The 23,611-nt window shown below is 39.8% G+C and overlaps 1 protein-coding gene across 1 annotated transcript in view; it reads left to right on the forward strand.

The window, feature by feature from the left end:
* Positions 1-22,560, forward strand: part of PIWIL2 (piwi like RNA-mediated gene silencing 2) — a 56,334-nt gene extending 33,774 nt beyond the window's left edge. Inside the window, exons 15-17 of the mRNA XM_036314064.1 lie at positions 18,774-19,027; positions 19,783-19,890; positions 20,695-22,560. Coding sequence (XP_036169957.1) covers positions 18,774-19,027; positions 19,783-19,890; positions 20,695-20,851 — 519 coding nt within the window. The 3' untranslated portion in view covers positions 20,852-22,560. The remainder of the gene's footprint in view (positions 1-18,773; positions 19,028-19,782; positions 19,891-20,694) is intronic.
* The last annotated feature ends 1,051 nt before the right edge of the window (positions 22,561-23,611 follow it).

Below are 23,611 nucleotides of genomic sequence, written 5' to 3' on the forward strand. Positions count from 1 at the left end.
GAAAGAACAAGAGAATTCTTCAGAAGAAGAGTTAAATGAAATGAAGATAAGAAATATATCTGATAGAGCATTCACAATAGTGATGGTAAAGATGCTCAATAGCATGAGAAAAAATATAGTAACTATGAAAACAAAGAATGGCATAGCATAAATAAAGAACACTTTGGAAGGAATACACAGCAGATTAGGGAAAGCCGAGGATCAAATCAGTGAATTAGAAGACAGGGTTGAAAAAAATCAGAGAACCAAAAAAAAAAAAAAAGGACAGTCTGGCTGGTGTGGCTCAGTGGCTGAGCGTCAACCTATAAACTAGGAGGTCATTGTTCCATTCCTAGTCAGGGCACATGCCCAGGTCACAGGCTCAATCCACAATAGGGGGCATGCAGGAGGCAGCTGATCAATGGTTCTCTCTCATCATTGATGTTTCTATCTCCCTCTCTATTCCTCTCTGAAATCAATTTTTTAAAAAACTCCTTTAAAAAACCCACAGGAGGACAGCTTAAGGGAGCTTTGGGGCAACATGAAATGTAACAGTATTCGAATAGTAGGTGGGTCAGAAGACGCAGAAAGGGAGACAGTGATAGAGAATGTGCTTGAAGAAATAATGGCAGAAAACTTCCCTAACCTGGTAAAGGAAATAGTCATATAAGTTCAGGGGGCACAGTGAACCCCAAGCAAGAAGAACCCAAACAGGCCCACACCCAGACACATCATAATTAAAATTCCAAAAATTAAAGACAAAAGTGGGAATCTTAAAGGCAGCAAGAGAAAAGCAAACTGTTACCTACAAAGGAGCTCCCATATGGCTGACACCTGATTTCTCATCAGAAACTCTACAGGCCAGAAGGGAATGGCATGAAGTACTCAAGTTAATGGAAAGCAAGGATTTGAAATCAAGATTACTATATCCAGCAAGACTGTCATTCAAAATAGACGGTGAAATGAAGAGCGTCCCGGACAAAAAAAAGGTTAAAGGAGTAGTGCATCACCACCAAGCCAGCATTATAAGAAATGCTGATGAGACTACTGTAATGCGAAGAAGAAATTGAGAAACCTAGGCATACAGAATTAAAATGGCAATAAGTAAGTACCTACCAATAATAACCTTAAATGTAAATGGATTAAATGCTCCAGTCAAAAGACGTAGGGTAGCTGAATAGATACAAAAACATAACCCAACTATATGTTGTTTACAAGAGACCCAACTCAGAACAAAAGACACACACAGGATGAGCTTGAAGGAATGGAAACATTTTTTCCATGCAAATGGAAAAGAAAAAAATGCTGGAGTAGCAATATTCATATCTGACAAAATAAACTTCAGAATGAAGGCCATCACATCTTTTGTTTTTTAATTCTGATCTGAGGATACATTTCCATTGATTTTTACAAAGAGAGGAAGGGTGGGGGAGAGGTACAGAGAGTGAAACATAGATGTGAGAGAGACCCATAGTTTGGTTGCCCCCTGCACATGCCTAGATCAAGGCTAGAGATCGAGCCTGCAACCAAGGTATAAGCCCTTGACCAGAATTGAACCCAGGACCCTTCGGTCCACGGCTAATGCTCTTTCCATAGAGCCAAACCAGCTAGGGTGACTTCACATTTCTGAATAAGGTGAAAAGTAAAAAGATCAGAATTGCCAATAAAGTTCAAAGTCCAGTAAGTGTTTACAGGAACTTTTTCGTAATTTTATGAGATATAAGTCTAAAATGAAATGACAGCCAGCATCATATGGAAAATTATACCTTGAAATAAATTTAATTGGTCAAAAAAATATGAAAGCCATCACAAGAGACAACAAAATTCACTACATAATACTAAAGGGATCGATCCAAAAAGAGGATATGACCCTGGTAAACATATATGCACCCAATATAGGAGTACCTAAATATCGGGTGTCCCAAAATTCACGCAAGATTTGAATTTTGCGTGAGCATTAACAACAACAACAAAAATAAAAGCCTAATTTTTCTTGGTTTATTGAATCAGATTCTAATATCTGTTGCCCTTTGATTTCAATCCCTTCAATTTGATAAGCATTACCAAGTACCAATTATGGCCCAGGAGCAGGGACAATGATGACCAATGAAGACCACAGCTTTGCATATGTGCCAGCAAAGCTGTGGAGGCCATTTACCCGATGTGCTATTCCATACATAACCCTATACTGTATACTTTATGAATCAATACAGCATTTACAATTTTTAATTATAAACGTGTTTTCTATCAAAATTACTTCTTGCGTGAATTTTGGGACACCCTATATATTTTTATTTTTTTAAATTTTTTTATTATTATTTTTTTAATATATATATTTTATTGAGTTTTTTACAGAGAGGAAGGGAGAGGGATAGAGAGTTAGAAACATCGATGAGAGAGAAACATCGATCAGCTGCCTCCTGCACACCCCCTACTGGGGATGTGCCTGCAACGAAAGTACATGCCCTTGGCCAGAATCAAACCTGGGACCCTTCAGTCCGCAGGCCGACTCTCTATCCACTGAGCCAAACCAGTTAGGGCACCCTATATATTTTTAAAAACTTGGAGGGATCGACAACAATACAGTCATAGTAGGGGGACTTTAACACCCGCTGACATCACCAGATCTTCCAGACAAGGAAACAGTGACTCAGAGGACACACTGAATCAGTCTATAATTGACATTTATAGACCATTTCACTTCAAACCTATAGAATATACATTCTTCTCAAGTGCACATGAATCATTCACAAAGATGGACCACATATTAGGACACAAATCTCTAGAAGTACAAGAAAATTGAAATCATATCAAACATCTCAGATCAGAGTGGAATGAATTTAGAAATCAACCATAATATAAACATTCAAACACATGGAGGCTAAATAGCATGTTATTGAACAATGAATGGGTTACCAATGAGATCAAGAAAGAAAGAAAAACTTCCTGGAAACAAATGAACAGACAACAACCCCAAATCTCTGGGATACAGCAAAAGCAGTCCTGAGAGGGAAGTTCATAGCACTACAGGCATACCTCAAAAAAATAAAAATAAAATTTAACAATAAACTATTTAACCATGCAACTTAAAAAACTAGTAAGAGAACAAGAAAAGCCCAAAGTAGAAGGAAGGAAATCATAAAGATTAGGGCAGAAATAAATGACATAGAGACTAAAAAAAAAAAAAATCAATGAACCCTAGAGCTGGTTCTTTGAAAGAATAAACAAGATTCATGAACTGTTAGCCAGACTCATCAAGAAACAAAAAGCCCAGTTGGTGTGGCTCTATGGTTGAGCATCAACCCATGAACCAGGAGGTCACTGGTTCAATTCCTGGTCAGGGCAGAAGCCCAGATTTGCGTGCCTTATGCTCAGAGGGGGTCATGCAGGAGGTAGCCAATCAATGTTTCTCTCTCATCAATGTTTCTATCTATCCCTCTCCATTTCTCTCTCTCTAAAATAAATTTTTTTAAAAAACCATTTCAAAAAAAGGAGACTGAGAGGACCCAAATAAATAAAATCAGAAACGAAAGTGGAGAAGTAACAATACCACAGAAATACAAAGGATTGTAAGAAAACACTATGAACAACTGTATGCCAACAAGCTAGACAACATGGATGAAATAGACAAATTCCTAGAAAAATACAATCTCCCAAAACTGATTCAGGAAGAATCAGAAAACCTTCAGGCCAATAACAACTGATGAAATAGAAGCAGTAATAAAAAAATCTCCCAGCAAACAAAAGCCCTGGTCCAGACGGCTTCACGGGAGTTTTATCAAACATTCAAAGAAAAACTAACACCTACACTCCTCAAACTATTCCAAAAAATCCAAGAGGAAGAAATACAAGCTCTTTAATGAGGCCAGCATTACCCTAATTCCAAAACCATATAAAGACACTACAAAGAAAGAGAATTACAGGCCAATATCCCTGATGAACATAGATGCTGAAATCCTCAACAAAATATTATCAAGTTCCATTCAGCAATATATTAAAAAGATCATATACCATGACCAAGTGAGACTTATTCCAGGGATACAAGGCTGGTACAATATTTGCAAATCAGTCAATGTGATATATCACATAAACAAGTTGAAAGACAAAAATCACATCATATCTATAGAAGCAGAAAAAGCATTTGACAAAATCCAACACCCATTTTTAAAAATATATATTTTATTGATTTTTTACAGAGAGGAAGGGAGAGGGATAGAGGGTTAGAAACATCGATGAGAGAGAAACATCGATCAGCTGTCTCCTGCAACACCCGCTACTGGGGATATGCCTGCAACCAAGGTACATGCCCTTGACCGGAATCGAACCTGGGACCCTTCAGTCCACAGGCCGACACTCTATCCACTGAGCCAAACCGGTTAGGGCCAACACCCATTTTTGATAAAAACTCTCAGCAAAGTAGGAATAGAAGGCACATATCTCAACATGATAAAGGCCATATGAAACCTACAGCCAACATCATACTCAGTGGGCAAAAACTAAAACTATTTCCTCTGAGAACAGGAACAAGACAGGGATGTCTACTTTCACCACTCTTACTCAACATAGTACTGGAAGTCGTAGCCACAGAGATCAGACAAGAAAAAGAAAAGGCATCCAAATTAAAAAGGAGAAAGTAAAACTTTCATTATTTTCAGATGACATGATATTGTACATAGAAAACCGTACAGTCTCCACCACAAAATTAGATTTAATAAATTTGGCAATGTAACAGGATACAAAATCAACACCCAAAAAATCAATGGTTTTTTTATGCTCCAATAATGAATTCTCAGAAAGAGAAACTAATCAAACAATCCCATTTACCATTGCAACAAAATAAGATACTTAGGAATAAACTTAACTAAGGAGGCAAAAGATCTGTACTTGGAAAATGATAGGACATTGAAAAAAGAGATAGAAGAAGATATAAAAAGTGGAAGAATATACCGTGTTCATGGATTGGTAGGAACAACATAATTAAAACGTCCCTACTACCCAAAGCAGTCTACAGATTCAATGCAATCCCTATTAAAATATCAACAGCATATTTCACAGATCTAGAACAAATACTCCAAAAATATATGTGAAATCAATAGAGACCCTGAATAGCTGCAGCAATCTTAAGAAAGAAAACAAAGTTGGAGGAATCACAATACCAGATTTCAAATTATACTACAAAGCCACCATAATCAAAACAGCATGGTAGTGGCACAAGAACAGGCATGTAGATCAATGGAACAGAACAAAGAACCCAGAAATCGACAGAGGCCATTATGCTTAACTAATATTTAACAAAGGAGTCAAGGGCATACAATGGAGTCAAGGGAGTCTGTTAAATAAATGGTGTTGGGAAAACTGGACAGATACATGCAAAAAAAAAAAAAAGAAAAGAAAAGAAATTAGACCACCAACTTACACCATCCACAAGAATTAACTCAAAATGGATAAAAGACTTAAATGTAAGTCGAGAAACCATAAAAATCCTAGAAGAAACCATAGGCAGCAAAATCTCAGACATTTTTCATAGCAATATGTTTATGGATATATCTCCTATGGCAAACAAAAACTAAGGAGAAAATAAACAAATGGGGCTACATCAAAATAACACAGCAAAAGAAACCATCAACAAAATGAAAAGGAAGCCCACTGCATGGGAGAACATATTTGGCAATGATATATCTGATAAAGGGTTAATATCCAAAATTTACAAGGAACTCATGCAACTTAACAGCAGGAAGACAAGCCAATTAAAAAAATGGGCAAAGGACCTAAATAGACACTTCTCCGAAGTGGACAAACAGATGGCCAGGAGACATACAAAAAAATGCTCAAAGTCACTGATCATCAGAGAGATGCAAATTAAAATGACAATGAGGTATCACCTCACACCTGTCAGAATGGCTACCATCAACCAGTCAACAAATGACAAGTCTTGGTGAGGATGTGGAGAAAAGGAAAACCTCCTGCACTGGTGGGAATGCAGGCTGGTGCAGCCATTATGGAAAACAGTATGGAGTTTCCTCAAAAAATTAAATATGGAACTTCCATTTGACCCAGTGATCCCACTTCTAGGAATATATCCTAAGAAACCCTAAACACCAGTCAGAAAGAATGTATGCATCCCTATGTTCATAGCACATAGCTAAGATCTAGAAATAGCCCAAGTGCCTATCAGTAGATGAGTGTATAAAAAAGCTATGGTACACTCCCAACTGGCATTGCTCAGTAGTTGAGCATCAACCTATGAACCAGGAGGTCACGTTTCAATTCCCAGTCAGGACATTTGCCTGGGTTGCAGGCTCAATCCCCAGTGCAGGGTGTGCAGCAGGCAGCCAGTGTTTCTTTCTCATCATTGATATTTCTATCTCTCCCTCTCTCTTCCTCTCTGATATCAATAGAAATATATTTAAAATGCAAAAGCTGTGGCACATTTATACCATGGAATACTATGCAGCAGTAAAAAAAATATCTTACCCTTTGACACAGCATGGAGGGACCTGGAGAGTATCATGCTAAGTGAAATAAATAAGAGAAAAACAAGTATCACATGATCTCACTCATGTGGAATCTAAGTAACAAAATAAACTTTTGAATGGAGTAGATCCAGAGACATGGAAGCATGCAACAGAGTGCAGAATCTCGGAGGGAAGGTGGGGGACGATGGGTGGGTGGTTGGGAGGTAATTTGTGTCTGTGTATGCATATATGATCACCCATGGACACAGACAATAGGGTGGTGGAGGCCTGGGGGTGGGGTGTGGGGGCGGGCTGATGGGGGTCAATGGGGGGAAAAGAGGGACATATGTAAATACTTTCAACAATAAAGAATTATTTAAAATAATAAATTCAGCCCTAATCGGTTTGGCTCAGTGTATAGAGCATCGGCCTGCAGACTGAAAGGTCCCAGGTTCAATTCCGGTCAAGGGCATGTACCTTGGTTGCAGGCACATCCCCAGTAGGGAGTGTGCAGGAGGCAGCTGATAGATGTTTCTCTCTCATCGATGTTTCTAACTCTCTATCCCTCTCCCTTCCTCTCTGTAAAATAATCAATAAAATATATTTAAAAAAATAAAATAATAAATTCAAAACAAAAAAAAAAGGTAAAAGTGTTATCAGGGATGTAGAGAAATTGGAACCCTCATATGTTGCTGATGGAAATAGAAAATGCTGAAGCTACTTTGGAAAACAATCTGGCAGTTCCTCACATGTTAAACATGTAATTACCATATGACCCAGCCATTCTACTCCCAGGTATATATACCCAAAAGAAATGAAAACATATGCCCATACAAAAAATGTCATACAAATGTTTATTGCAGTATTATTAATAGCCAAAATAGAAACAATCCAAATGTTGGTGAGCTGATTAATGGAAAAACAAAAGGTGATATATCCTGCAATAGAATATTATTTGATGAGACCAAGGAAGGACTACATGCTACAACATGGACGAATTTGGAAACATTATTCTAAGTGAAATTATTTAGTTACAAAAGATGACATATGATTCTTTTTGTCAAGAATATCCAATTCAAAGAAACAATACATTGATATGCTCCAGAAGTTGGGGTTGGGGGCAATAGGAAATGACTGCTAATGGGTATGAACATATTACCCTGATATGTTCTAAAATTAGATTGTGGTGATGTTTGCAAAATTCTCTAATGTAGAAATGTTTGCATTTTATACTGATGGTTTAGCAAACTATACTCAATTTTTAAAAAGCATTTCTGAACCTCCTAGCCTTTTGGGTAACTTTACGGAGTTACCAAAATCAGGTGCTAGAGGGAAAAGATTTAAAAGCCTAGTTTATTTCCCTAGACTCCCACTCTTCCTCTCAGGCTGCCCAATCTAAAACCTTTACCTAGATCTTTATGTGTTTTATCCACCTTTTCCAGTTGTCCTCCGTTGCAAGGTTTCTCAGAATTTCTGCTATACCACCTAAAGCCTCATAGGCAGCTTAAGCTCATTTATGACTTTAATATCTGTATTTAGATTTATATCTCTAGTCTAGCAGTTCTTATGTTTTATAATCTAAGGAGCCCTTTGCATTCTTTGATGTTATTTGAGTTTTTGGTTATATTGTATATATCAATAATTACCATATATACAAAATGTTAAAACAAAATTTTTTTATTGATTTTATATAAACCAATTTGTTGTTCCATTTATTTTATGCACTCATTAGTTGATTCTTGTATGTACCCTAACTGGTGATCAAACCCACAACTTGGCATATTGGGACAACGTTCAAACCAACTGAGCTATCCAGGGCAAAACAAAACTTTTTAATGTTTTTTAATTTCCTTTAAAATAACAATAGGAGAAATAACAAATGAACCCTTGTGCACTCTTCGTAAGAATGTAAATGACTCAGCCACTATGGGTATGGAGGTTCCTCAAAAAAATTAAAAATAGAACTACCATGATCCAATTCCACTTCTCAATATATATTCAAAGAAAAAGAAAGCATTAACTCAGAAAGATATATGTACCTCCATATTCATTGCAGCATTATTTATAATAACCAAGATACAGAAACAACCTAAGTTCCCATTGATGGATAAATAGATAAAGAAAATGTGACACACACACACAATAGAATTATTTAGCCATAAAAAAGAATGGTATATTGCCATTTGCAACAACATGGTTGGATGTGCCCTGACAAGGGATTTAACTTGCAACCTAGGCATGTGCCTAACTAAGAATCGACTCTGCAACCTTTTGGTGTATAGGTTGAATTTCCAACCAAGCCACCTGACCAGGACACAAAATTACATTTTTATATATTATATGTCACAATACATAAACAATTCTTTTAAATGCATTTGTCTTTTTTTTTAAAAATATATTTTATTGATTTTTTACAGAGAGGAAGGGAGAGAGACAGAGAGCCAGAAACATCAATGAGAGAGAAACATCGATCAGCTGCCTCCTGCACATCTCCCACTGGGGATATGCCCGCAACCCAGGCACATGCCCTTGACCGGAATCGAACCCGGGACCCTTCAGTCTGCAGGCCGACGCTCCATCCACTGAGCCAAACCAGTTTCGGCAATTTGTCTCTTAAGTTATATAAAAAATAAGATTTATGATTATAAGTCAAAATTACAGTAACATGCTAGCTTTTAGACTAATAGTTTTTTTTTAAAATGTGCAATCTTTTAAATCATGTAGAAAACATAAGGTATAATTGCAAACCATTGTTACAATGTACTTATTTTTTTTTAATTAAATCTTTATTCAGATTATTACAGTTGTTCCTCTTTTTCCCCCCCATAGCTCTACTCCACCCAGTTCCCACCCCACCCTCTGCCCTTACCCCTCCCACTGTCCTCATCCATAGGTGTACGATTTTTGTCCAGTCTCTTCCTGCACCCCCACACCCCTTTCCCCCCAAGAATTGTCAATCCACTCCCTTTCCATGCCCCTGGTTCTATTATATTCACCAGTCTACTCTGTTCATCAGATTTTTTATTCACTTGATTCTTAGATTCACTTGTTGATAGATATATATTTGCTGTTCATAATTTTTATCTTTACCTTTTTCTTCCTCTTCTTAAAGAATACCTTTCAGCATTTCATATAATGCTGGTTTGGTGGTGATGAACTCCTTTAGCTTTTCCTTATCTGTGAAGCTCTTTATCTGACCTTCAATTCTGAATGATAGCTTTGCTGGATAAAGTAATCTTGGTTGTAGGTTCTTGCTATTCATCACTTTGAATATTTCTTGCCACTCCCTTCTGGACTGCATAGTTTCTGTTGAGAAATCAGCTGACAGTCGTATGGGTACTCCCTTGTAGGTAACTGACTGTTTTTCTCTTGCTGCTTTTAAGATTCACTCTTTGTCTTTTGCCCTTGGCATTTTAATTATGATGTGTCTTGGTGTGGTCCTCTTTGGATTCTTTTTGTTTGGGGTTCTCTGTGCATCCTGGACTTGTATGTCTATTTCTTTTACCAGGTAGGGGAAGTTTTCTGTCATTATTTCTTCAAATAGGTTTTCAATATCTTGCTCTCTCTCTTTTTCTGGCACCCCTATAATTCGGATATTGGTACGCTTGAAGCTGTCCCAGAGGCTCCTTACACTATCTTCATGTTTTTGGATTGTTTTTTCTTTTTGATTTTCTGGTTGGGTATTTTTTGCTTCTTCGTATTTCAAATCTTTGACTTGATTCTTGGGATCCTCTTGTCTGCTGTTGGATCTCTGTATATTATTCTTTATTTCAGTCAGTGTATGCTTAATTTCTAGTTGGTCTTTTTTCATATCCTCCAGGGTCTCACTAAATTTATTGGCAGTTTCTAGAAAATTCTTGAAAAACCTTAAAAGTGTGGTTTTGAACTCTATATCCAGTAGTTTGCTTTCCTCCATTTCTGTCATTTGTGACCTGTTTCTTTGTCTCTGCATTTTTTATGCTTCCCTGTGTTGGTAGAGTGGCTTTGTGTGCTAGGTGTCCTATAGGGCCCAGTGGCTCAGCCTCCCCAATTACCTGAGGTAGACACTCTTGGTGCACCCCTTTGTGGGCTTTGTGCACAGTCTTGTTGTAGTTAAGCCTTGATTGATGTTGGTGTCACTGGGAGGAATTGACCTCCAGGCCAATTGGCTATGAGAATCAGCTTTGTCTATGGTGGGGGAACTTCTGTGCTGAAGACACCCTTATGGGGCAAGACTTGCTTCAGTGGGGCTTTGGTGCTCACTGAATCTGCCCCCTGAGTGTGTCCCTTATGGACCTGAGGAGTTGTAATCTGGATGGTCCCACTCTGACCACTGGGTACACTGGTTCTTGGATCTAAGGAGGTGCTAATTTAGCCTCTGCCTGAGGCTACCCAGCAGGAGCTACAGAGAGATCTGCAGATTCCTTTTCTTTGTTTGGGGTTTGGAGGTGCCCAGATGAGGCCCAGTTGTGAAGCAATGCAAGCTGCTGTGGGGCCTTGGGCCTTCTCTTGGAAGTTCTGGGTCTGTCTGGCCCAGCTGCAGTTTGTTAGGTAATTTTCAGATTGCAAAGGGCCAGGGCATTTATATGCAAAAGCCTCTGCCACAGCTTGGGTGGGGCAGGGTCTCAGGGAATCAACAGGGTGGAGCAAACAGCTATGGCTGATCCTCAGCCCTGCCTTAAGAGGCCCCGAGTCTCAGTGTCCTGGTAGTCACTGCAAGCACCTCTGAGAGAAAGCCGCCCTCGAGCTCCGAGTTCTGCCCGCTGCCAGACAGTCCAGTTTCTCCCCATATGAGTCTGGGTCCCCAGAGACTTCCTGGAACTGGAGTTCAGAGCAGTCGGGGGCTTGTGACTCTCTCCTGATTCAGAAAGACAGCCGCGTCCTCAGTTGCCAGCCCCTTTCCATGTGCGCCTCCATACCTCTGCACTTTACTTCCGCAGCTCCTCTGAGCCTCAGTGTGCTTTTCTCTTTCCTTCTAGTTGTAGAATTTCCACTCAGCCAGCCTTCCTGTAGTTCTGGATGATGTCCGTTTTGTCTTTTAGTTTTATTTTTGAAGTTGTTGTGGGAAGCAGCAATTTCCGGTGTTTACCTATGCCACCATCTTGGTTTCTCCCACAATGTACTTATTTTTAATTGACTTTTAGAAAAAGTGTGTGTGTGGGAGGATCAGTGTGAGAGAGAAGGAACAAACCCGCCACCTTTTCGTGCATAAGATGATGCTCCAACCAACTGAGCCACACTGGCCAGGGCAGAAGTACTGATTTTATAATAGCTCATGCATTTCTCCTTATTGAGATCTTTTTCTCTGCATGGCTTCATGTTATTGTCTAGCGTTCTTTCATTTCATCCTTTCAGGGCATGTCCAATGATGATAAACTTCTTCAGCTTTTGTTTCCTGGAAATGTCTTAATTTCTTCCTCACTTTTGACAGAGTATTTTGCCAGATAAAATTTTTGAATGAGTTTTTTTCTTTAGCACTTTGGATGTATCAGTACACTACATTCTGGCCTCCAAAGTTTCTGATGAGCAATCTGCTGATAATCTTACTGAGGATCCCTTGATGTGATGATTTGCTTCTCTCTTGCTGCTGTCAAGATCCTTTGTGGCTTTTGAAAATTAGATTAGAGTGTATCTTGGGATGGTTTCAATAAATTCACATTACTTAGAGTTTGTTAAGCTTCTTGAATATTGTCTTTCACCAAATTTGGGAAGTTGTTAGCCATTATTTCTTCAAATATTCTCTCTGCCTCTTTCTTTCTTCTCCTTCTGGGTCTCCCATGATGCAGATGTTCGCTGGCTGATATTCCACAGGTCTCTTAGACTCCCTTTTCTTCAATATTTTTTCTTACTGTTCCTCAGACTTAATAATTTTCATTGTCCTATCTACAAGTTCACTAATTCTTTCTTCTGCCTGCTCAAATCGGCCTTTGAATTTGTGTAGTGAAATATTTTTTTATTCTCACCCAAGGATATGTTTAGAGAAGAAGAAAGAGAGAGAGAGATATCAAAGTGAAAGAGTAATATCTATTGGTGGCCTCCCATATGTGGCCTGAGTGGAAATCAACCCCACAACTTAGGTATGTGCCTGGACTGGACACTCCAACTAACTGAACCACCTAGCCAGCGCTGTCTAGTGAATTTTGTTTTTTTCAGTTAATGTACTTTTCAGCTCCAGAATTTCTTTTTGGTTACTTTTTAGGTTTTCTCCTTATTGATAGTTCCATTTTTTCATACATTTGTTTTTTTATGTTCTCCTTCTTTTAGTTCTTTAAGCATTTTCAATATGGTTGTTTTAAAGTCTTTGGCTAGTATAGCTGCCATTAGATCTTTGTCAGTAACAGTTTATGTTTAATTTTTTCCTCTGCATGGGCCATACTTTCCTGTTATTTTTGTGTGAGCCTTGTGATTTTTTTTTTTATTGAAAATGACATTTAATGTAATTACTCTGGAAATCGGATTCTCCCCTTTCCCCAGGGTTTGCTGTTTTTTGGGGGGTTTTGTTATTGTTTTTTGATTGTAGGATGTGTCTGTGCTGTGGCTCAACCAGCAGTGTAAATTTAAGTTCTTTTCTGAGCCTTTCCTGGTCATGGGGTAACTTTCTAGTTTTCCCCCATAAGATGTAGTTTTTAAAAATATATATATTTAAATTGATTTCAAAGAGAGGAAGGGAGAGGGAGAGAGAGATAGAAGCATCGATGAGAAAGAAACATCCATTGGCTGCCTCCTGCATGCCCCTTACAGGGGATGGAGCTCGCAACCCAGGCATGCAACCGAATCAAGAATCCAACCGTGACCTCTTGGTTCATAGGTCGACACTCAACCACTGAGCCATACCGGCCGGGCAATACAGTTGTTTTTTAATGTCTTAGTCTTTATTGTCTGGCTCCTAATAGAGAAAAAGGACAAAAATGACTGGGGACAGGAAGGAATGGCATTAGCCTATTAAATCCCCTTATAGTCACTTGCCCTCGACAGGGAAGTGGCAATGACAATGGCCACCAGCTTCTATCTGCATTCAAAAGCAGCAGTCAGCAATCAGAGCACAGATCCCAGTAGGGTCTGCGAGCAGGGTATGGGGAGCTGTTACTGTGCTAATTGCTGATATTAACTGTAATTTACCTGCAAGCCTTCAACAGACTCCAGAGTTCTAGATTATGCCAAGTGTAGTTGTTATCTAGGTGGGGAGGAAGATTCCTAGTGCTTCCTACTCAGCTATCTCCCCAGAATCCTGTCTGTCTGGCCTGTTGTTGCCCTGGTAAACTTTCTCAGACCTCAGACCTCCACTTCCTGCTGCCCACACTCACTCCTGGCATTTGTTCCTTGAAAGCTTCAGAACTTCACTACTCACCTGTGAAGGCTCCCATCTCTGGACATCAGTTTATCAAGGCTTTCTGTATCTGCTCGTCTTTGATAGTCCCACATATATGTGTGATTTTTATATTATTTTGTGGTGTTATCATGGGAATGGAGGTTTTCTGTATTTTTTTAATATCCTGAACTGAAAGTCATCTCCTAATACTGATTCTTAATCCTCTTCAATCTGTTTTTGTAGATCATTGCCAGAGTAATCTTCAGTCATTTACTTAACCCTTGTCCAGCCACAATCTAAGCCTTTGCTCATGATCTACCTGGATCCTTTTACCCTTCTTTGCTGACTGAATTTTCTAATTCTTTCATCATGTCTTTTCCTGAGGCATAATGTTCACGTCTCCCTCCAGAGAACAAATATCTTATACTTCTCTGTTCTCACAACATTTTGCTTATCCTCCTTATGATAATGTATTGAGAGCATTTGCTTTATATGTCTGTTTCCCAGTTCTACTTTGAGTTCCATGAATATTTGATGGTCTCAAAGTAATTTTCTAATTTTATGAGACTAGCACAATGGCTCATAACTAGTGGGCATTAGGTGTGTTCTATGAACAAATTGAGGCACCCATAAAAGGACTCAGATTTTCAGCAGATACTTATTTTCTGCTTGACCTTTGCCATTGTAGTCAGAGCTAGGGATACCAAGCCAAACAAGCATAGTCCTGCTTTCAAGGAACTAATTAATTTATTGTTTTAGGTACTGGTTTAACATACAGTACATTTAACATCTATGTGTTAATATTGTGATTTGTCATATATCCTGACCCCTCCTTAGAACATAGTTTTATTATCGCTTATGAAACAAGAAGAATAGACCAGATGACCTGGAGCACTTAGCATTGTTGACTGTTGTTAGGTTTTTTAAGTTCCTTGATAGCAGGAATCATGTCTTTCACTTCTACTGGAAGCTTACATAGGGCAAAGTATAGTGAATCACATTCAGTGGTTGGTTAGCAAATTTTAAAGAAAGAGGTAATATCAGTGAATACTTCAAATGAATTTGATTCTATTTTTCACTCCACTCATCTTGTATTGTCCCTTTTCTGTACTTCATAAATATCTGTATTTCCTTGACATAGATCAGTCTCAACTTTTGTGTATAGCTTTTAAGATACATACATATCAGGGTGGGGCAAAAGTAGGGTTACAGTGTGAGTATGTGGAACAGTTTATTGTGTTATTATTTATTAATTATTGTATTATTTTCTATATGAACGACTATAAACCTGCTTTTGCCCCATCCTGTATATATATTTTTTCTGGAACCTGTATTTTTTTTTAATTTTAATTTTTTTCCTGTATTTATTAAAGCATTACATATGTGTCCTTATTCCCCCATTGCCTCCTCCACCCTCCCACTCATGCCCTCACCCCCCTAGTGTCTATGTCAGCTGTGGGCAAACTACGGCCCGTTTGAAATGAATAAAACAAACAAAAAAAAGACCGTACCCTTTTATGTAATGATGTTTACTTTGAATTTATATTAGTTCACACAAACACTCCATCCATGCTTTTGTTCCGGCCCTCCGGTCCAGTTTAAGAACCCATTGTGGCCCTCGAGTCAAAAAGTTTGCCCACCCCTGGTCTATGTCCATTGGTTATACTTATATGCATGCATACAAGTCCTTTGGTTGATCTCTCCCCCTTCCCCCCACCCTCTCCTGCCTTCCCTCTGAGGTTAGACCAGGGATGGGCAAACTTTTTGACTCGAGGGCCACAATGGGTTCTTAAACTGGACCGGAGGGCTGGAACAAAAGCATGGATGGAGTGTTTGTGTGAACTAATATAAATTCAAAGTAAACATCATTACATAAAAGGGTACGGTCTTTTTTTTTTTTTTAGTTTTATTCATTTCAAACGGGCCGGATCCGGCCCGCGGGCCGTAGTTTGCCCACGGCTGGGTTAGACGGTCTGATCGATGCTTCTCTGTCTCTGGATCTGTTTTTGTTCATCAGTTTATGTTATTTATTTTTATATTTATTACTAGAGGCCCGGTGCACAAAAATTTGTGCACTCGGGGGAGTCCCTCAGCCCGGCCTGTGCCCTCTCTCAGTCTGGGACCCCTTGGGGGATGTCAACCTGCTTGCTTAGGCCCGCTCCCTGGGGGGACCGGGCCTAAGCTGGCAGTCAGACATCCCTCTGGCAGCCCAGTAGCCCTCGGGGGATGTCCACTTGCCAGCGGGGAGCAGGCCTAAGCTGCAGTCGGACATCCTTAGCGCTGCTGAGGAGGCAGGAGAGGCTCCCGCCATCATTGCTGTGCTGACAGCCGTCAGCCTGGCTTGTGTCTGGGCAGAGCTCCCCCTGTGGGAGCACACTGACCACCAGGGGGCAGCTCCTGCATTGAGCATCTGCCCCCTGGTGGTCAGTGTGTGTCATAGTGACCAGTCATTCCCAGTTGTTCTGCTGTTAGGGTCAATTTGCATATCACCCTTTTATTATATGCCTGGTACATGGGTGGGGGCTGGCTTGTTTGCCCTGAAGGGTGTCCCGGATCAGGGTGGGGGTCCCGCTGGGGTGCCTGGCCAGCCTGGGTGAGGGGCTGAGGGCCATTTTCAGACTGGCCATACCCCCTTCAGGGTGGGGGTCCCTACTGGGGTGCCTGGGTGAGGGGCTGAGGGCCGTTTTCAGGTTGGCCACACCACTTTCAGGAAGGGGGGGGTCCTGCTGGGGTGCCTGGCCAGCCTGGGTGAGTGGCTGATGGCTGTTTTCAGGTTGGCCACAGCCCCCAGCCACTCAAGCTCCCAGTGGAGGCTGGCTGGAAGCAGGTATCTGGGATTTATTTATCTTCTATAATTGAAACTTTGTTGCCTTTAGCGGAGGCCACAGCTGGCCAGGGCAGGCAGGAAGCTTGGCTTCCTCCATCGCCAGGGCAACCAAGCCTTCTGCTTGCTTCAGCTCCATGGCTGCCGGCCGCCATCTTGGTTGGGTTAATTAATTTGCATATAGTCACCCTGATTAGCTGGTGGGCGTGGTTTGGGGCATAGTGAAAGTACGATCAATTTGCATGTTTCTCTTTTATTAGATTAGATTTTACCCTATCTCTTTTAACAACCCCAAGAAGAAGGTAGTCATTTATCTCCATTTTTCAACTAAGGAAACACATAGCTGAACAGCAGTAGAGTCAGACTCAGTCCCAAGTCAACTGGCCCCAGATCCAGTGTACTTCCTATCTCTCTCCTCATCTGTGACATGAGGGCTTTTTCCAGATCTAAGTGCCTCTGATAGCCACCTATTAACACAGTGTCTCAGGGGTTTTTGGGAAGTCACAGAAATGTGCTAACTTTCACGTAATTGGTAAGATCATGGGGAGTCTCAGAGGACTGGTGAGAAGGTTGAGCATCACGGTGGGAAATAGACAGGAGCCAGGTAGCTCCTAGAGTTCCAGAAGCAAGGACCTGAAGAGGCATTGCCATGGAAGGAACAAGTGATTTTCAGTCTCTACTCAAGACTCAGAGCAAGGGAGGAGTGTTCTGTTGGCATGGCTTGAATCCTCTCTGTGTCCTTTGGTTAGTGCAGTGACATTTTGGGTTATAACTGGGGAGATTGCTACTGGCATCTAGTGGGCAGAGGCCAGGAATGCTGCTAAGTATCCTATATTGTCAGCCCCCAACAACAAAGAATTAGCCAGTCCTACTTGTCAATAATGCTGAGAAGCCTGGATTTGATTAGGGGAAGGCACCTTGATTAATAGTCCCACCGACTGTCATATTGGAGGCAGAAGGAAACTAAATCCTCTTCCCCCAAAAGGTGGACTAGATGCTAGATGGCCAAAAGCAGCACACACACAAAAAAGTGCTACAGACTGGGGCAGTAATTCCAGTCTTGGAATACGAAGATGAATTACATGTTTGTAAATGTAGTACTTGCGGTGGCTCAGGAAAAAAGAACATTCATAAAATCTTTGAAATCTGAATTTAGGCTCTAACAAGGTTCTCGGTGATTATGTTTAAAAGGGGTCATTGAAATTGTAAATTTTCATGTAGAGCAACCTATCAAGAATGTATAGTATGTACCTATTTAATTCAGTGATAATTTAGGGTTTTTTGTTTATTTTTAAGTATATTTTTATTGATTTCAGAGAGAAAGGAAGAGGGAGAGATAAAAACATTAGTGATGAGAGAGAATCATTGATCGGCTGCCTCCTGCACTCCCCACACTGAGGACTGAGCCCACAACCCAGGCCTGTGCCCTAATGGGGAATTGAACCGTGACCTCCTGGTTCATAGGTCGTTGCTCAACCACTGAGCCACACCTGCAGGGTGATAATTTAGGTTTTTGATGGGAATTGTGAACAAAATCCTAGAATGAACCACACTCAGAATCAAACTGTCACTTACTAACTGAATTAAACTAAAGTACTTCTCAGAGAACTCCTAGTTTAAAATGGAACAACCTGTTCTTTTGAACTGTTAAAGTCAGACATGACTAGAACATAATTATATTCTCTAAATGGAAAAAAAAATTCTTCAAACTATTAAAGCCAGCATTTAATTTTATTTGGATCCATGGACAATTTACCATGACTTTTTTTGCTAATTACTTAGTTATAGTAAAACTGTTTCACATTATAACTGATTGTAGGGTGATATTTAGCAAAGGACCCTTTCGCTTGTTATCAACTTTGGATGTTGCTGGTACATAAAAATGTGAGGATGGTGGATCTGTAGGATGTGTGGTCTATGCTGGAATTTCTCTAACAGCTCACCTTGTTCTTAGCCTAAACAGTAATTAGTGTAGTAGGAGATTGACTCGGCCCCAAATTTTCCTTCCTTCCTTCTAACGTTATTCACACTGTTTGAGTATGAGCCTTATGCATGTGTGCTTATTTTGTTTTTGTATTTTGTAATGCCTTTTCTGTAGCAGACCTGTTTACTACCCAGTGGAAGTGTAGAAATGACTGCTGCGTCTCAAGGCTGTGCACTGAGCAAGCCTCTCTGCCTGGTCATTAGTCTCAGGGCTCCACTCTCATCATAGTAGGTGTCATTTCAGGTGAACCACTGTCTCCCAGAGAAGATTGTGGTGTACCGGGATGGGGTGTCTGACGGCCAGCTAAAGACAGTTGCCAATTATGAGATTCCTCAGCTGCAGAAGTGTTTTGAGGCTTTTGAGAATTATCAGCCCAAGATGGTGGTATTTGTAGTTCAGAAGAAAATCAGCACCAATCTGTACCTGGCTGCTACCGAGCACTTTACAACTCCCTCCCCTGGGACTGTGGTGGATCATACAATCACAGCCTGTGAGTGGTAAGTGGACAAAAAAATGACATTTCAGCAAGAATATGTTGCAGAAGTTGTCCATTCCCTGGGTATTGGAATAGGTAGGTTGTCTGGGAAGATGTGGAATGGAATCCTCAGATTTTACTGTTAAAAAAATAAAGATTAATGGGGATATAAAGTACAGCATAAGAAATGTATGATATTATAGTAACTACGTATGGGGCCAGGTGGATACTGGAAATATCAGGGGGAACACTTTGTAAAGTGTACGACTGTCTACTATGCTGTACATCTGAAACTAATACAAAATAATACTGAATGTAAACTGTAATTAGAAAAAAATGCTAAATACATGTTTCCATCTTTTAAAAAAATAAAGCTTTAAAAAAACTAATAGAAAAAAACAAACCAACAATAAAGTTTTTGCCTCTTAGGTATAAACTATTGAACATACATTCTTTTCTTAAGATCATGCATGCTTTGGGAAAAAGGGGACATACCAGTAATGTAATATTTTCAACAAAAAGATTTTTATTTTTATAAAAAAGATCATGCATGCTTAATGTTCTGCACACAGAATGCTAGTTTCTACCACGATTCTTGAATAGGCTGTTGAGTCAGGAAACACAAGTTCTAATTATGGTTTGGTCCCTGTGTGTCCTTGAACCAGTTATTTGACCTCTAAGCCTTAGGTGCAGGAGCTACAATGAGCTCCAAGATCTTTTTCATCTCTTTTTGGTCAAATCTAACCATATCATTGCTTTGTCTTTTTTCCTTACTAGGGTAGACTTCTACCTTCTTGCCCATCATGTCCGGCAGGGTTGTGGCATTCCTACACATTATGTGTGTGTTCTCAACACTGCAAACCTGAGCCCCGATCATATGCAGAGGTGAGTTGACCAGTAACTTACTCTTTCTCACTCTGACTGGCTAGCTAACATAAAGTCATTGCCCAACCCCAGTAATATTTACCCCTTGAGTTTCTTCATGTCTTTCATGATAATGGTATCTTTTTGAGGAGTGGTTGGTAATCCTGTTGTTCATTAGATTTACTTGAAGAGCTTAAAAAATACTGATGCCAGGGCTTCACCCCTAAGCAATCTGAGGCATTTATATCTTTTAAACTGCTCTTTGATGATTAATGAGGTGCAGCTAATTGATATCCCAAACTCTTAAGCTCAGATCATATAAATATTTTGCTGGAGTACTTAAACTTCTGCAGCCAAAAAAAAAAAAAATTATCCTTGTTTTTCTTGTTTTGATATAAAAACAGGGGCACCTAACATGAGGAAATTCACCCATGTCCTCTTGACTTACAAATGGTGGAAATAGAAACAATTCCACTTAAAATAATGATTCCCAGCCCTGGCTGGGTAGTTCAGTTGGTTAGAACATCGTCCTAATATACCAAGGTTGCAGGTTTGATCAGGGTACATAACAAGAATCAACCAGTGAATGCATAAATAAATGGAACAGCAAATAGATGTATCTCTCTCTATAAAATCAGTTTTAAAAATTCAGTTTAAAAACTGATTCCCAAAAGTTGGCTCATGTAAAAAAAAAAATTTAAAAAGATACATAATGTATTCCTTAGTTCCCCAGTTTGCTGGAAAGTATACACCCATAAGCACACAGTCACATCCCAGAATGAAGGTGGAAAGTAATAAGGATAATATTTTTTTCTTGGGCTGCAGGTTGACTTTCAAACTGTGCCACATGTACTGGAATTGGCCTGGTACCATCAGAGTTCCAGCTCCTTGCAAGTATGCCCACAAGCTAGCTTTCCTGTCAGGTCAAATCTTGCATCATGAACCAGCCATCCAGCTCTGCGAGAACCTGTTCTTCTTGTGACTGGACAACCAGGATATAAGCTGATTAGAGGAATTATTAGGCTTCAGAACTCGGCTGTGACTCATGTAGGATCAATAGACTGAAGGGATTTTTGTGTTGCTGTTTTCCCTTTCGCCAACCCAGTAGAATAAGATACCTTCTTTCCTGTTTTTTCCATTTTAAACCTGGTATTACCAAGAAGCAAGTTCCATTCTAAGTATCAGCTGGAAATTGCCATGTTGCCTTTGTAAAACAAATTGGGGTGATACTGCTACTGCGTCTGTGGTTCTCAACCTTCCTAATGCCGCAACCCTTTAATACAGTTCCTCATGTTGTGGTGACCCCCAACCATAAAATTATTTTCGTTGCTACTTCATAACTGTAATTTTGCTACTGTTATGAATCGTAATGTAAGTATCTGATATGTAGGATGTATTTTCAGGGGTCGCGACCCACAGGTTGAGGACCGCTGGGCCTTAGATGGAGTAGGTGAATATGGGGGAATCTTAAAAAGCCTGAAAAGCCAACAGGAGGTATAGAAACCTGCAGAAGTAGCAATTACACCTAGAAGCTCTGCTTACGAAGCAGTTCCCATTTCTAGCACCAGAAGTGATAATGAGTGAAGTCATTGCAGGTTCCTTAAAGTAGAGAGTTACTTTATTTGGGCAACTGGGAAAGGTAATATAAAGGCCTGTGAAGCCAAGTTTTTCGAGATACTGCTACTGCTAGCAAGTGTGAAAGACACGTAGTAAACTAGCTGGCGGTATAGTCAGGCGCTTGCTGACCTAATCTCTGGGATTTGAGTTTATGAGACTATGACTTAAGCTGGCGTTGAAAGGGGTGTTCAGCTCTCCCTTGGCCTCCTGAGAGAGGCCAGATAAATTTTTTCTGTATATTTCAGTTTTAGTAAGTTTCATTTTTTAAATTAAGAACTCAAACAGGTGAAATTCAACATCAAGGAAGATTTGTGATGGGGTGTGAGTTTTTCTTGAACCTTTCTCCCAGGTTGTGCCTTCTTTTCTGCGGATATATGTTTGTGAATGGAATCACTCATTTTCTGTGCTCAGTAACCTTTTCCTGGCTGTTGGCTCATTTTGTTAGGAATTTTTCTGAATCTAGGTTAAGATTTCCAGAAGTTGGCTTTAGAAAACATGACACTTCTGCCAAAGTCCAGACATTTCAGTTTAGAAAGTTGTCACCATGCATGAGGGTTTCAGTGTTTTGGGGAAGCTCTATTTTTTGTGTTTATCTTCCCCGTTTAAAAATTTTCCAGTCTCTTCAGTCTTATCTTGCTTTAACTGGGTTTTAAAAGCCAGTTTTAGTTAACCTTTTCAAATTTGTATTTATTTATTTTTTGCTGTGATGACAGGAGGGGGGTGAAGCAGAAATTTCCATTTTATATGACAATGTGTAAGAAGAGAAATTTTAGCTTAAAACTCATTACAAGAAGAAATCCAAGCAAATTGTCAGTTTGTCCAGAGCAAAGATTGAGAAGCCCTGGACTGGTGGTCCTCATGCACTCTGGCTTCCGGTGGAGTGCGGCTCACAAGGCCAGAGGAAGACCTGGAACTTTGAAACCACTGAATCAAACAAATTGGAGCACTAGCTCTGTCATTTTTCTGATTCTCTTTAAAAGCATTTTGAGTTTCTCTTTGGAAGTTAGATTTCTTAATACTTACTTTCTCTTATATAATAAAAAAAATACTAGAATATAATACAAAATTTCTTCACTTTTTATTCCTGGTTTTCTTGCTTTGTTTTCTGGTCTTAATATGAAATGATTGGGTCACCACGTGGGAAAAGAAAATAAATTTGTATAAATGTAGAGTTGTGTTTGAAGTAATGTTGGCAGTATATTCATATTGTTTTTTCCTTCAGAGAACCACAACACTTGTTAAGATTGTTAACTTATTACTCGCCATTCAAGGTACAGCTCTACTATTAGGAGCCAGGTAATTTCACTGAGACCTGGGTAGTAAGATTTCTTGGAAGCGACACTAACCGTCTTACTTCTGGGACAAATGAAACACTTGTGTGTGGGTGTGTGCTTTGTCTGTTTTGTTGTTGTTAATCCTCACCCGAGGATATTTTTCCAATGATTTTTAGAGAGAGTGGAAGGGAAGGGGAGAAACAGAGAAACATCTATCTTAGAGAGAGACATCAATTGGCTGCCTCCCTCACTGCCCCTGACCAGGCCAGAGATCAAGAGTGCAACCAATGTGCCTGCCCTTGACCATAATCAAACACAGGCCAATGCTCTCTCCACTGAGCCAAACCGGCTAGAGTTTGTCTTGTTTTTTGAATCTCTTTTCCCCTCAGACAATTTTTATTAGTCTATGTGAGAGCCAGCTCCCTTCCCCTTTTTCTTTTTTCTTTCTTTTTAACGTTTTTATTGATTTCAGAGAGGAAAGAAGATGGAGAGAGAGAGAGAAACATCAGTGATGAGAGAGAATCATTGATCAGCTGCCTCCTGGGGACCAAACTCACAACTTGGGCATGTGCCCTGACCGGGAATTAAATGGTGACCTCCTGGTTCATAGCTAGACGCTCAACCACTGAGCCACACTGGCCCAGCCCCTCCCCATTTTCTAATGCTTTCCCTTTTCTGCATGGTCTTTGCCGTGTCTATAATCCTTAAAAATACCTTCCCAAAGCACCCTGGTTGCTTGCTGCATCACTACATCCTTTCTATTTATTTAGATATTATGTTTTTAAATGATGCAGTGCTTTTTGAACTCATTCTAGAAAGAACCTAATTTCTATAAAGTGCTACAGTCCTTA

The sequence above is a fragment of the Myotis myotis genome, unplaced genomic scaffold, assembly GCF_014108235.1.
Source record: "Myotis myotis isolate mMyoMyo1 unplaced genomic scaffold, mMyoMyo1.p scaffold_m19_p_6, whole genome shotgun sequence".
Lineage (NCBI taxonomy): Eukaryota > Metazoa > Chordata > Mammalia > Chiroptera > Vespertilionidae > Myotis > Myotis myotis.